A 13980-nucleotide genomic window follows, 5' to 3' on the forward strand; every position below is an offset into this window, starting at 1 on the left:
GTTATATGAGCTTTCTTCTTTTCGCACAGTTTTCAGGGATTCTCGTGTGAGATTGATAATTACCCTTGGATTACTCGGAATGTGTTGTTTAATGTCGTGCATGATAATATACAATAAAAAAATTCGTCGCCATGTTTTGATACAAGATCTATAACTCGCGCGATGCGTCTTCTTTTTGCGTGCCGCTCATAAACGTCAGGCGTGGCTGCGGATCCGCGTTACAAACGTACGACCGACTGTAACTTTATTACCTTCCTGCATGCGCTGCGTACAGGATATCCAAGGACGACGGACAATCCATTTTTCGAGGGGCGGACTTTTCGGCGAATTAGACAAAAGGCGGGACAATATTCAATAAATGGGGAAATATTCAACAAATGTCGCGTCAAGCGCGCCTGTATATGTGCATATATGTGTGTGTGTGTGTGTGTGTGTGCGTATGCGTGCGTAATTAAACAAAATCAGAAAAATTCAATATCGACAAGCGACCGATTTATTATTGTCCGGTTGACGCACGTGAGGCACGTGTCGCGCGCTCGGTGCCAGCGGATATTTCTTCTGATGCAATAAAAGGATTCTGCAAAACCAAACATCAACGAATCGCCGAATCGCCGAATCGCCGAGCTAATACGCTACCAAATTGCATCGCACGCTTTTCATATGAACGAATTCACCGGACGGCTTTATTCCATCATCGACGAATGAGAAAGAAAAGGGGAAAAAAGAAAAGGGGAAATCAACGACCGAGCGATTCTCGATAGTGTATTCGAAGCAAATATCGCTTTCAAACGGGGCTCGCGCGCAAGATAAATGGCCCAAGTTTTAATAACATCCAAATAGCGGGCCGGTGTCCACGGGGAAAATCCAAATTTATGAACCTCTCTCCGGAAGGATTTAATTTATTTAAATTTCAGACCGGTAAGCCAGCTTTTATAATCTTGATTTACCACACGGCTTTTCTCTTGTTACACGTGCGCGCTCTCGCGCGCGCGCACTTACTCGCTAAGCTTCAAGCGAGCTGTTGTCGCGCGCGTATGATACGGGACTTTTGCTCGCGCCGGGAAAAACCGATAAGCCGCGCGAAATGTTTCGTATACACGCCGTGTGCGAAAAATCTGATTAGGGGAAAACGGAGTGCGGGCGGGGAGGGGGGAGCGGAGCGCTGTTCCCAGACTCGCAAGATTCTGTATGATCGCGGTAAACCCGGTAACGTCTTTTATTGTATCATCTTTCTATGCTAATTAATTTAAACAACTTTTGTTGGAAACATTTTTATTTGCCTAATATTTTTTGAGATATTTAAGAGAAACTAGACACAGATTTTTTTAATATTTGACAACTACGACATTTCGGTAACTATTTGTCGGAAGAAAAAGTGGTACCAGGACTTTTTTACTCTAGTTGCCGAGTTTCCCTTAAATATTCCAAAAAATATTACGCAAATGAAAAATGTTTCAAACAAAACTAATCCGGCTAATGATATCGGAACTCGCCGCGACGAGTGCCGACGCTGAATCATCGACACTACACGCGAGTCGCGAACAAAATCCGCGTCTCACCGCAGCCCGGCATTTTCCGGCGAGTCCGTTTCGCGGCTCGCGAAAAGGACGCGCGATGTAATCAGGGGCCGCGATTTTTCCCGCGAGCCTCCGGTTTCAGCCTGATTTGCCTGATCTATCGGCGCTTCCCAGCGGCTGATGTTCAAGACACTGGGCGACCGGCTTTTCTGAACGGAGCAAGGCGCGCTCGCGCACAGCGTGGCTGTAATAAAAAGCTCTTAACGGTATAGATCGCGGAGTTATCTGAAAACTTCCACGATCGGGTCGTAGTTCAAGCACGGGGAAAACATGCCTCGAGCATAAAGCCATTAATCACCGAAGTGGAAGGAGGCGCACCGATGACTGATGAGATACTTAACTTAACTCGCATCTAGGTGGGTTGAAGATCACTAACGCTCGACAGGAAGAACCAATCGACCGAGTTTCCACCGTCGTCGGCGCTCGCGCTCGCATATATCAAACGGCCCGAGTGAGCATTTCGAGACTCTGCGAGTGTGTACTGACCTGCAACAGAAAGCAGAGAACAGCGATGTAGATTAGAAATTTGACCACACTGCTTTCTCCTTTTCCTCTTGCTTCTTTTGAAGACTCGGGAAAGCTTGAAATCTTTGCGGGAAAATGTCAACGTCTCAAATGCGGCCTGCACAAATCGTGCTGGCGCACGCGCTGTCAGATGCGGATTACAATTGAGAATATATACAGGGTAAGTCATCTGAACAACTTTGAAAGATAGAAAAAAATGCAAGATAGAAAAAAATGTTAAACACAGAAGTTGTAAGATATTTTTTTCAAGTGAGACGCATCACTCAGCAATAATAGTACGACCTCGAACAGCGTCATCAAGGTCACCTCGAATTTTTTAAATAAAAACACACATTTTTTATTATATCATCTTTTCTGCCAATTAATTTGGACAACTTTTGTCGTGAAACATTTTTTTATCTGCCAAAGATTTTTTGAAACATTCAAGGAGAACGAGATAGATTTTTTTAATATTTGACTTACGACATCTCGGTAACTATTTGTCGGAAGAAAAAGTGATACTAGACTTTTTTACTCTTGCCAAGTTTTCCTTAAATGTCCCAAAAAATATTATGCAAATAAAAAATATTTCAAACAAAAGTTATTGGTAGAAAAAAATATGATAAAAATACAATAAAGAATGGGTTAATAAAATAATACAAAGTTACGAAAAAGTCACTTGATTGAATTTTTTAAATAGAAACCCTCATTTTTTATTACATCATCTTTTTTTACCAATTAATTTGAACAACTTTGGTCCGAAACATTTTTTTATTTATCTAATATTTTCTGAGGTATTTAAGGAAAACTTGGTAACTTTTTCAATATTTAGCTTATCTCGATATCTATTTGTCGGAAGAAAAAGTCGCACTAAACTTTTTTTATTCTATTCGATTTGAAAAAATGCTTTTATACTGTTATAATAGCGCCCTAACTTTTGTTAATTTGATGACCTTCGGAAATTTCAAAATCATTACTAAATTTTTTGTTAATATTTCAAAAAGATATTACCCAAATAAAAAAATGTTTCAGACAAAAGTTGTTCAAATTATTCGGTAGAAAAGGATGATATAACAAAAAATGGAAATTTCTACCTGAAAAACTTAAGATGATCTTCCCGTAACCTTGATGACGCCGTTCAAGGTCACACTAGTATCGCTATCTGATGTGTCATTAAAAACCTTGCAACTTCTGGATTTAACATTTTTTTCTATCTTGCATATTTTCAAAATTAAGGTAGCCTGTCTCAGATGCTCCACTCTGTATACATAAATTAAATTGTACATACATAATTTAACTATATTATTTATTTTATTTATATATACATAAATTAAAATTAAAGTTAAAGAGTCATACACATATCGGGCACATAACCCGGCGAGTTGTGAAGGTCAACATATTCTTCGCGCAATGCAAAATATACGCGTTTGTTATATTTCAATCTCACGACTAAGGAACACGATTGCCTGTCTGTTTCTACATTCACTTTAACGCACCATCGGCGTTCTCATCGGAAGGAAGAGAATCAAACGCTTGTATCGGCATAGAAGCGCGTTCTCCGCGGAAAGAATTTAACGCTTTTTTCGCACGGACGACCGGCGAAGTTTATTCGTATCTCCTCTCTCTTTCTCTCCCTCCTTTCTCCCTGTTTCCCTAGCTTTCTCTCTCTCTCTCTCTCTCTCTCTCTCTCTCTCTCTCTCTCTCTCTCTCTCACGCGTTCCACGGACTTAAGTAATTGGAAGGCCCGGCACCGGTGATTTATCACCGGCTCCTTGACGCACGAAAGGGCGAAGGGTTAGAGGCGGCCGGCTCCTCAAGCGGAGATTGTTGCCGCGTTGACCAATGATCGATCGTTGCGATAGGTGCAGCGCGCGTATGTTGCGCGCAACTGTATGTTGCCGATCCTTACTACAACGGATGGAGTGATTAAGTGATTTCCGCGAGAAGAATCGCGAGACGAATCCGCCGCGATGGCAGCCTATAATGTCGATACACGATGATAGCTCGGTCGGGATAGCTCGACGTGGCGTGAGCACCGAGAGAGAGCCGCTCTTTCTAGTCCTTTCATCGTGCTTTCAGGTCAGAACGACATCAAGAAACTGCGCAGGGAGAACGAGCAGCTACGTAGGGAGATATGGAGCCTCAGGGACGAGTACGACAAGCTCGAGGAGATCCTGAAGAGACAGAAGATCCGCGGCGAAAGCGAAGAGTACGAAGTGGGTATTATTCGCGCGATCCATTCCCAGATTCCTGACTTTCGCGAATACCAAGTCATCGACGTGTGACGTCGATTGACCGGAGCGAACGAGAGGACGTATACTCTTTGCGGGAAAATACGAAGATCTCAGGTGGCCCAAATCGTATTCGTGTCGTCACCCGGCTAGAGATTTATCCCATGTTCTTGATCAGATTATTATTTCATTTGGTTATTAGATAAGATAATATACTATCAGGTCTTGGTAAATGTCATGTAACGTTGCGTGGTATCAGGATTTTATTAAGGACTCATGATCAGGTCCTTATTAAGTTATCTTATTGGATCCTTATCACGTTTTATTTCAGATTAAGGCTCCTGGCTACTCGTCGCGACTATATTAGATTTGTGACGTGAGAAATGACACGCTGAAAATTCTTGCGTGCCATTTCCAAATAAAAAGATATTTGTATGAAGGAGCACTTCAGATCGTGCCTGTGAGCATTCTTGTAAATTCTTGTGGTTCCGAAAACCATCTATTTCCGTGGAATGAGTAAAAACAGCCGTAAAAAATGAACGTGGCAAGTTCACAAGGAATGGTAATGTTAAAGAGAAAAAGATTGCGTGCCACGTTAATTTCACGGCTACTCATTAACTGTCAAGGGAAGAGGATCATTAACTACAAATGGTCCTTATTATAATCTGATAATGCAAGTCACATTAGGTATAATGAACAAGAATCCCGAACCAATCAACTAAAACTTCCCGACTAGAAATTTTGATCAGATACGCTTGATATTGATAAGGACCTAATAGAGTGAATGAAAATATTAATCTTAATTAAGCCCTTATAATGTCCTGGTGACAGTGAGGAAGTTGAGTGAGGAAGACTTTTATAAAGTTATAATGATTGGATCCATATTAAATCCTTCATATAACAACCTTGTGTATCATGTAATAAAGTTCAGTCGATTGGGTCCTTTATTCGTCGTATCTAATGTGACTTGCGCTATCATGTATAGGATATCCGGAATCCTTTGGAAACGAAAAATTGTGAAGATTAATCGGATCAAACTGAGAAGAAAAGTCAAGTACCATTTTGCAAAAATCGCAATAGTTAATAAGTTATTGATGATTGAAAATGACCATATCTAGAGACTCTTTGATAACTTGAAAATTTGTACGTTTATTTGCAAAATAGTAAAGGACTTTTTTGTTCAGAGTGACCTAATTTACAATTATATGACGGCTATTGCGTAGCGACAGGTTCAAGATTCAAGGTTCAAAGTTCAATATACTCATATCTATCGTTAGACACGATAGCCATCATAATTGTAGATTAGGTCATTCTGAATAAAAAAGTTCTTTACCATTTTGCAAATAAGTACTAAAATTTTCAAGTTGTCAATTAAAAGAGCCTCTAGATGCGGTCATTTTCAATCATTAATAACTGACACATTATTTTTCTTCTCAGTTTAATCTGGTTAATCTTCATAATTTTTCGTTTCCAAACACCGGACACCCTGTATATCGTATCAGTCGTCGCGTATCTAACATTGTTACCTTATTCAATGTTTATTTATTCAATGTTAATATGTAATATATAAGTAATGCTCTGCAAACTATAAGAATATATAATATAACCATTGGTCGCAAGAATATTGTCGGAGCCATTGGGGTTGCTACGTGTTGCTCAATTATCAAGGTTAAGCAATATCCGCGGTCAAGACGAGTGGAATGTGACCGCTCGCACCGCTCGGGATTGAAATGCCGGAAAGAATGCACGCGGTTTCTCAGAGTGTGTGTGTTGTATGGCAATCCTTCAGTTCTAATGGTCGCGAGACGTGAGAAAATTGGGGGTTATTTTTTGTATAAACATATACGCATATTGATTGACGTTCCTTGAGTAATTAGTTCGACATTGAAACGATAATGAAATTATTGTCGAAGCTCTATATTGAGTTTTCGTTGTTGATTCGGCGTCGTATAAACCAAATGTTTCTGACTAGGCAGAGGAGTTTTGATCTGAAACAAAACTTGAGAAAGATTCAATAAGGTAATTTAATAAGGACCTGAGTATAAATCCTTAATAAGATCCTGATATCCATGCGTTATATCCACTTACTAGGACTTCATAGTATTATCTTATCCAGACCCCTGATGACCAAATGAGGCTAACCTGATCAGGACCATGGGATAAATTTCTAATCGGTTTATTACATGACACACACTAGGTTGGTACGTTAAAATCCTAATATGGATCCAATTATTATAACCTTAGAGATCTTAAAAATCTTCCTTACTCGATTATCATCAGGCCATTATCTAACCTGATTAGGATTACCCTTCACTCACCCTATTAGGTACTTGCATAATATCGGACGTACCTGATCAAAATTTTTAGCAGATGCAGATTAACATCAGGGATGTAACGAACGCGTAACCCGTTAATGGAATGTAGACGTATTTTTATGTAACGCGAAACACACGTTCTACTTCAATCTTAAAGCAGAGAGACATCCAAGCTTCGACACGATATTTTTAAACTGTAAACTTCATTGTACTCGGCATAGCATAGAATCCCCAAATACACAACTGTGTAAGTTGGAGAGTAAGAGAAAATCCCATTGACCCTTAACTCTTGCCGAGGACCTGTTAATGCTCCACCAAACGGAATTTCATGCGAACGTTACGAAAGATTTGCGATCAGTAACCGATCGGGACGTGTCGGAAATTGCAGGATCGCTCCGAGGAGGATGATGGCCTGCAGTCGGACTTCTCTTGCGAGGAGGACGTGGACGTCGAACGAGAGGAGTACGACGGAGACAACGACAAGACGGCCAAAGGCTTTAACCAGGAGGAGCAGCTGGAGAACGCTGAGAACCAGAAGATTTCCTTCGAGAAGATGAGCAGCAGTCTGCATCGGCTGCACGTGGAGTTCGACGATCTGTCGGTCGTCGACGAGGAGGAGGAGCTGAAGAAGGACAAGGAAAGGAAGGAGACGACCCCGTCGCTGGAGGAGCAGAGAAGCGACGGTGGCCGGCACCTACCACCGCCGTTCTCTGGCCCCCGCCAACTTCACGATAACATCCCGTTTTATCCGGCCACGTACGAGCCGACGAGTGCTTTCAGCGAAACCAGTTATTACACCGAATGTCCGTTCGAGTTCCCGAATACAATTGATTTAATGCTACCCACGGACACGCTGCTGCCTTCGCCCTGCTCAGGATTACAGTCCGACCCATTGGTCCCGCTGGCCAGCTTAGACTCCAGATCGTTGGATCAAGTGGCCGAGCAGATGCTACCTCGAATCCACGTCCCGCCCGTCGGTTGGCAGAACGATGTGGTTCCTCCTCCGAGACAGCCGCCGGCCTACTCCGGCGCGAACGTCATTCCCGACGCAACGACGAAGATGCAAACGACGGGCATGCCGGAGTCGAAGATGACGGTTTCGCCTGATGTTTACGGCTTCCTCAGGCGGAGAAACGCAAGGCAACTCACGAGGATGCCGGATGCGTCGACTCTGGAAGACTCTCAAGCGTGGTTTTCGAGTCGCGAGGAAGCGGTCGCTCGAGACGCCTGGGACGTCGGCGAGGACTTCACCGACGGCAAGGATGCGTCGGCTGAGCTCCGAAAGACCGAGGAGGTCGCAACGTCTACCGCGCCGGAGAGACCGAAGCACTTTTTCGCGCCGTTGCCCAGCAAACTGAAGAGACAAGAAGAGGAATCACCGACCGCGAGTCACTTCGGGACCGGGACCAGCTCGAGCAGCGGTAAGACGGTCTCCACCGTCGTCTCCCGCGTCAACCCTTTCGTAGGGCAGCAGAAAGGCTCGGCGGACATTTACGTGAACGGCGCGGTGGCCTACGACGGCGAGAACGTTTCGAAGGAGCGAGACGAGTCGAGGACGTTCTTCAGCACTGACGACCTGCTACTCGCGGAGCACAGCAGAACCGCCGCTGTGCACGCGAGCGGCGGTCAGCTGACGAAATCGGTGTCCTGTCAAGACCTCTCGAGCGAGTGTCCAGGTATGGCGCTGCAGCAATCGAAGCTGAGCCACGCGGCCGACGGCAAGCCCCAGATGCTCACAAAGAGCGACAACACACTGGACAACATAACGAGCGGCTCTTCCCCCGGCCGGCCGTACAAGAGTCACCTGAACGTGACCCTGAGGGTACCTCGAATGGAGCAAGCGCAGAGCCCTGAAACGCCGGAGATCCCAAACTTGCCGTCGATAGACTACCGTCTCTTCAGGAATCCGTTCCTGAGGAACCTGGACAAGCTCTGGCCGAGCTACCGGCTAGAGTCGAGTCCGCCGGCGACCAAGCCGCTGTCCGTTCAAGTGAACGACGACGCTTATCAGTACAACCTGCCGACTTACGGACGCGCTGTGCATCTAGACGAGAGCTTTCGCGCCGCGCAGTTGCCTGACAAGAATCGTCTGCTGATCCCTAGCGACCAAGTGCTGGGCAGTAAGCAGGACATTCAAATAACCTCTTTCGAGAGACCGAGCCCTTGTACCCTGATACCTTCCGCCGCGTCGTACGATCTGTCGACGTTGCGGAGGCTGAACGCGAATCGATACCTCCAGAGTCAGAATTCGTATCAGAACGTGCCGTCGTTCGTGGCGTCGTCGCGTACTGGTGGGCAGTTTTATCCGCAAAGGCCGGGAGGAATAGTGGGGTACTACGACCAACTTGCGATCAAGATACCAGCGCAGACGCAGACGTCGATCGACGGCGACTCGCATCACGAGGACGAGCATCCGGACGAGGAGACGACGAGCGCGCCGAACTCGCCGAGTGGACAGAGACGGAAGAGGGTCATGAGTCGGAGGGACAAGGCTACGTTGAAGGATCAACGGCCGCTATCGCCGGCGGCGCAACGGAGACTGAGGAAGCAGAGCAGTGTCACATCTACGGACATCCCCGACTCGCCGGACAAAATGGCGCGAAAGAGGCCGAGGAAGCTGAGCACGACGACCACGTCGGACGTGCAGGAAGACAAAAACGAGAGCCGTTCGTCGTCCTCGGGCCAGGACTCGCCGCGCAAGGACCAGAACAGGCGGGTGTCGGTTTATATTAATTCCAAGAGACGATCGTCGCAAACGTCTCTCAAGACCTCGCGGAGCGGCAGCGTGGACGCGACTAAGGACAAATACGCGGACGCCGCCGGTGTACCGAGTTCGGAACGTGAGAGAACCAACTCGATCAGCAGCCGGGAAATCGCCGGCGTGAAAGCTCGCAAGACGAGTACCAGTAGCGGTAATGTGCCGTGGTGCGCGTGTTGGGGAAATGGTTGCATTTAATCACAGCTGTGTAGTCAGTCCCGTTCAGGGACGTGACTAGAGAAGCACAGGCTGCGCGGAAGGACCAACAAGGAGAGTGATACAACTGTCCCTCACCGATTTGAATGGGCTTCGGATATATTGTAGAGCATCAAAAACTAAGGGACAAGATTTCTCTACAATTACGCTATGCTTCACGACTGCTTGTACATATTTTCTTATGCTACAATTAATCGTAATGATATGATATACAATGTATTACACGAAATAAAAATGCTTGATAAAAACGTGAACAATTGAACAATTTGCATATATAACAGTAGCAAATGTGTGCGCAGCATCGCTATTTGTACAAAAGCTCCAAATGTATATTTTCTTCATTTAATGTGTAAAATTTATGTTCACTACAATCTGAAAGGTATGTCGATTAAAATGATTAAAAAAGTATTTCATGCAATGCACGTGAAATAATGAAACACATTATCATCGGCCTAATTAGAAAACCTCCTAACTTCAATTTTTGACAAAATTGAGACACTCATTTTGTTCGATTTATCTCGTCGAATTTGATCGAATAAAATGAGTCTCAATTTTGTCAAAAATTGGAATTAAGAGGTTTTGTAATTAGGCCGACGTTATGTTACCTCTGCAAGCATGTAGTGTGACAATAAAATATATTTTATTAATTGCTGAATGAGACATAACGAAGGGCTTAACAAAAATTATGGAGTAATAATTTGTAGGATAGAGAGGAACAATACAATACAATAAATTATAGAAGAATAACACGTTATTATATATATTTCACAATATTAATAAAAAAATCAATACAGTGTTTGCATATAAACGAAAAATAAATGTTACATTTATGGCACATATTCGTTGCAAAGGTGGTGATCATGAAAAAAAAATCTGTGATACAAAGCGATTTTTTGCACTAAGAGCAAATATTTATGGCAGTTTCGCCACAAATATCGAATTTTATTTTAGAATCATTTTGGAAACAAAACTCAACCGGTGTTTCGAATTCGCATAGCCTACTCTGTAAATATCCACTTTTAAACCACGCATATTTATAAATTGTGAAACCTGGATGACGAGAATTGATGGTGCGTTAATGACTGCAGTTTTAAAATATTGTTTCTAACATGAAGATCAATTGCAAGGTCTAATAGCATTACTATCTAATATCAGAAAAATGTTTAATAAAATTTTTCCATAATCGAAAGCCATATACATCTAATGATTGTATTTTTCCCGTTGTACCGGCCGGAATGGTTAGGGAAACAATATCTGATGCAAAATCCGATCCAGTTTCCTGAATTACATTAGGACAATGTCCACTCCATGAATCTAATAATACGGATTGTGACCCGACATTCGAAAAAAATATTTCTCTCAACCAGATTTTCATATAATCTGATGTCAATTTACCTGATTTGAAAGCCATTATAAAAATATTAGGAGCATTGAATAAAATTTCCTGTACTCGTGGACCGAATGTTCCTGTTAGTTCTTTTAATACAATTAACAAAGGCGACAATAATCTACCATCAGCGGAAATAGTCGGCTGTATGGTATAACTATGCGTGGTTGCTGATACAGATTGCACTGCGGATTCTATTTTCTTTGTACCTTTTTATGCTACGGTACAACCGGTGTGAAGTTCTAATTGGAACCCACTCTGATCTGAATTGTAGATATTTTCCACCCCGTATCGATTAATATAATATTTGACATTTATAATAAATGTATCGTATTTATTTTTTAACTCTGATTTGAATAACAAGGATTTTTTCGTGACAAATTTGGTTATTTTCCTAGACACAATATTATGTTTCTTTTTGAATCTTTGTACCCACCTACGTGATGCTATGAATCCAGGCACATTTTCCTCTTCTTGCGCTCCATTAGCCCATCGAGCAATGTTAATATCATGAATAATGACTCCTTTTTCAAGTGTTTCAGCGAAACGGTTTAGTGTACATTCAGAAATTGTTTTTAATTTTTCATTTCTGCTACCAACTGCATTGATATAGTCCTCCCACTGTCGTAATTGTCGAATTAATGTAACTTTTTTGTACCTTCGTCTAACTCCTTCAATCGTTCTTGGGCTTATTTTACCGTTCTTATTTACCGTCCAGAATTCCACAGCTTTCCTTTTATAGTCACTTGATATTTCTGCTTCAACATGAATACAAATAACTTCTTCTGGAAGATAATCCTCATCTTCATCATGCTCCAACAAATCAACTCTTTCCGCCTGTGGGATATCATTTGTATCATAGAAATCAAGTGTTCTTTCCTCTTCTATTAGAAAGTCCATTTTATTTTCCATGTCTGTGAGCATATTTATAATCTTCTTCTTCACTTCCATTTCTTCCGAAATTACCGGAGTTTATAGAAGGTTACGAGCAGTGAATGTTGCGTATAGCAACAGTATAACATTCCATGGGTTAAATGGAATCATTCTACAAGATATTAAAATTTAACTATTGTTTAATGCTACTCCGGTCTTCCGTATATTATAATATTAATAACTCCACAAAGTGTATAATAATCTAAATAACATAAATATGAAGAGTGACAAGCGTAAGACAACAATGCAATACAATAAATACTTACATAATTTCACAAAATTATAGTGTATAACACAGTTCTTTACACTATGAACTCCAGTAAGCGAAATTTGGCCAAGTCCTGAGCGAAATTTTTTTTTAGAGTTCTCAGGAGTTCTGAGGGCAGTTTTGGATAACATTCTAAGAGTTCTAAAAGAAATTATAATGGTCGAAAGCGATCCGACCAGTAATTAAAAAGTTATTTGACGTCAAACGTCTGTTACGGTAATACTGTTAGTAATTATTTTTTAAATAATTTTGTGAATTTAATTTTTTTTTATATCAGGAACTCTAGAACTCATCGAAAGAAATCAAATAGGCCATTCAGAACTATTCGAGCTTGATGTTCAATTTTTCGAAATTTTTAATTTTTTGGAAAAAAATCAGAATATCTTTTCATCTATCAGAAACTCTAATATTTGTCAAAAGACATCGAATGAGCTACTCAGAACTATTTGATCTTGAAGTCGGGTGTGAAGTTAGCACCCCATTTTTTAATTGCTATTTTAGTACTGTTAATCGCCGGAACTCTTTTTATTAATATAAAAGAACTCTTATACTCTTCAAAAGGAAGCTAGAACTCTAATCAGAACTATCGAGAACTAAAGTTGGGTTGCTAACTTCACATACCCCGTTTTGCTATTATTACTGTTAAATGTCTCTTATTACATACCATTATTAATTGTCATTTTATTTTTAGTTGGAAGATGCTACAAATTGTTTAATACGTTTGCTACGTTCTCCGCATCTCTACTACAATTTGCTAGGTATATTTACACAAGTTAAACTATGACAAAATTCTTTTTTCGTTTTCGTATGAACATTAACATTATTAAACCATCTTTTCTCGTCATTTTAATCAAATTCCTGTACAAACACCGATTATCTCTAACGTTTTGTATTACATATTGTAATGCAAACTTACACATGTCTGGGCATAATGAGATTATACCATTATGTTCTTAAAACATTAAGTTATATTATTTCTGATCGTATGCTTGTTTTATTTTATATAATGAATTATATATATTTTATATATATTATATATATTTTATATAATGAATACGAAATATAAAAACTGGACGCTAGCCAGCTGAAAGCTAGAAGCTTGGCGTTTCAAATTTTACGGGATAATTTTTTTGTTAGCAATTTATTTCTGTCAAATTAATGACCGAATACGTTTTTATACGTATTGATTCAATAATTTTTATTAATATTATATAAAACATTTTTTAGTTCAGTTATATGCGCTTTACGATTGTCGTTTAAATTTTACAGGCCTCTAATTGTATATATAATTGTCAATCTCAAATTTTACAATATATTATTAAATTATATTATGCGCTAAATAGGTGAAATCATATTTGATAATATTTAAGCGATAATATAAAATTGATTCACACACATACATAATAATGTCTTACATAAACATGTTAGTATATCTAGTTTATATTTCTTTAATTTTGTGTTATATTATCAAAATATTCAATGCACTTCATGCACAACGCGCTTGCCCTTTTTTATTCACTTTGACTTTTCTGTAAAATTGCAGTATAAACATAAATTTCATAAATATGTGATTCAGGAAACAAATGAGAATAAAAAGACAATTGAGCTAGTACGCTGTTAGTCGTGCGTCAATTATTTACTTTTAATAATCATAGTTAAAATCTACAAATATCCATACGTATGTTCCAGTCGTAATTTTTCGACCTTTTTCAATAGTAAAATATAAAAATTTTAATTCGTGACATTTGTGTGATAATTCATTCGGGAATCGCGGAGATAACATATTTTATA

General features: G+C 40.7%; 1 protein-coding gene across 2 annotated transcripts in view; it reads left to right on the forward strand.

The window, feature by feature from the left end:
- LOC105186433 (uncharacterized) overlaps positions 1–10337 on the forward strand; it is a 42996-nt gene extending 32659 nt beyond the window's left edge. For both annotated transcript variants that reach the window (XM_011146637.3, XM_011146630.3), the window contains exons 2-3: positions 4161–4297; positions 7016–10337. In XM_011146637.3, the coding sequence (XP_011144939.1) occupies positions 4161–4297; positions 7016–9583 (2705 nt within the window). In that variant the 3' untranslated portion in view covers positions 9584–10337. The remainder of the gene's footprint in view (positions 1–4160; positions 4298–7015) is intronic.
- Positions 10338–13980: the final 3643 nt, after the last annotated feature.

The sequence above is a fragment of the Harpegnathos saltator genome, unplaced genomic scaffold (genome assembly GCF_003227715.2).
Source record: "Harpegnathos saltator strain DR-91 unplaced genomic scaffold, Hsal_v8.6 scaffold691, whole genome shotgun sequence".
Lineage (NCBI taxonomy): Eukaryota > Metazoa > Arthropoda > Insecta > Hymenoptera > Formicidae > Harpegnathos > Harpegnathos saltator.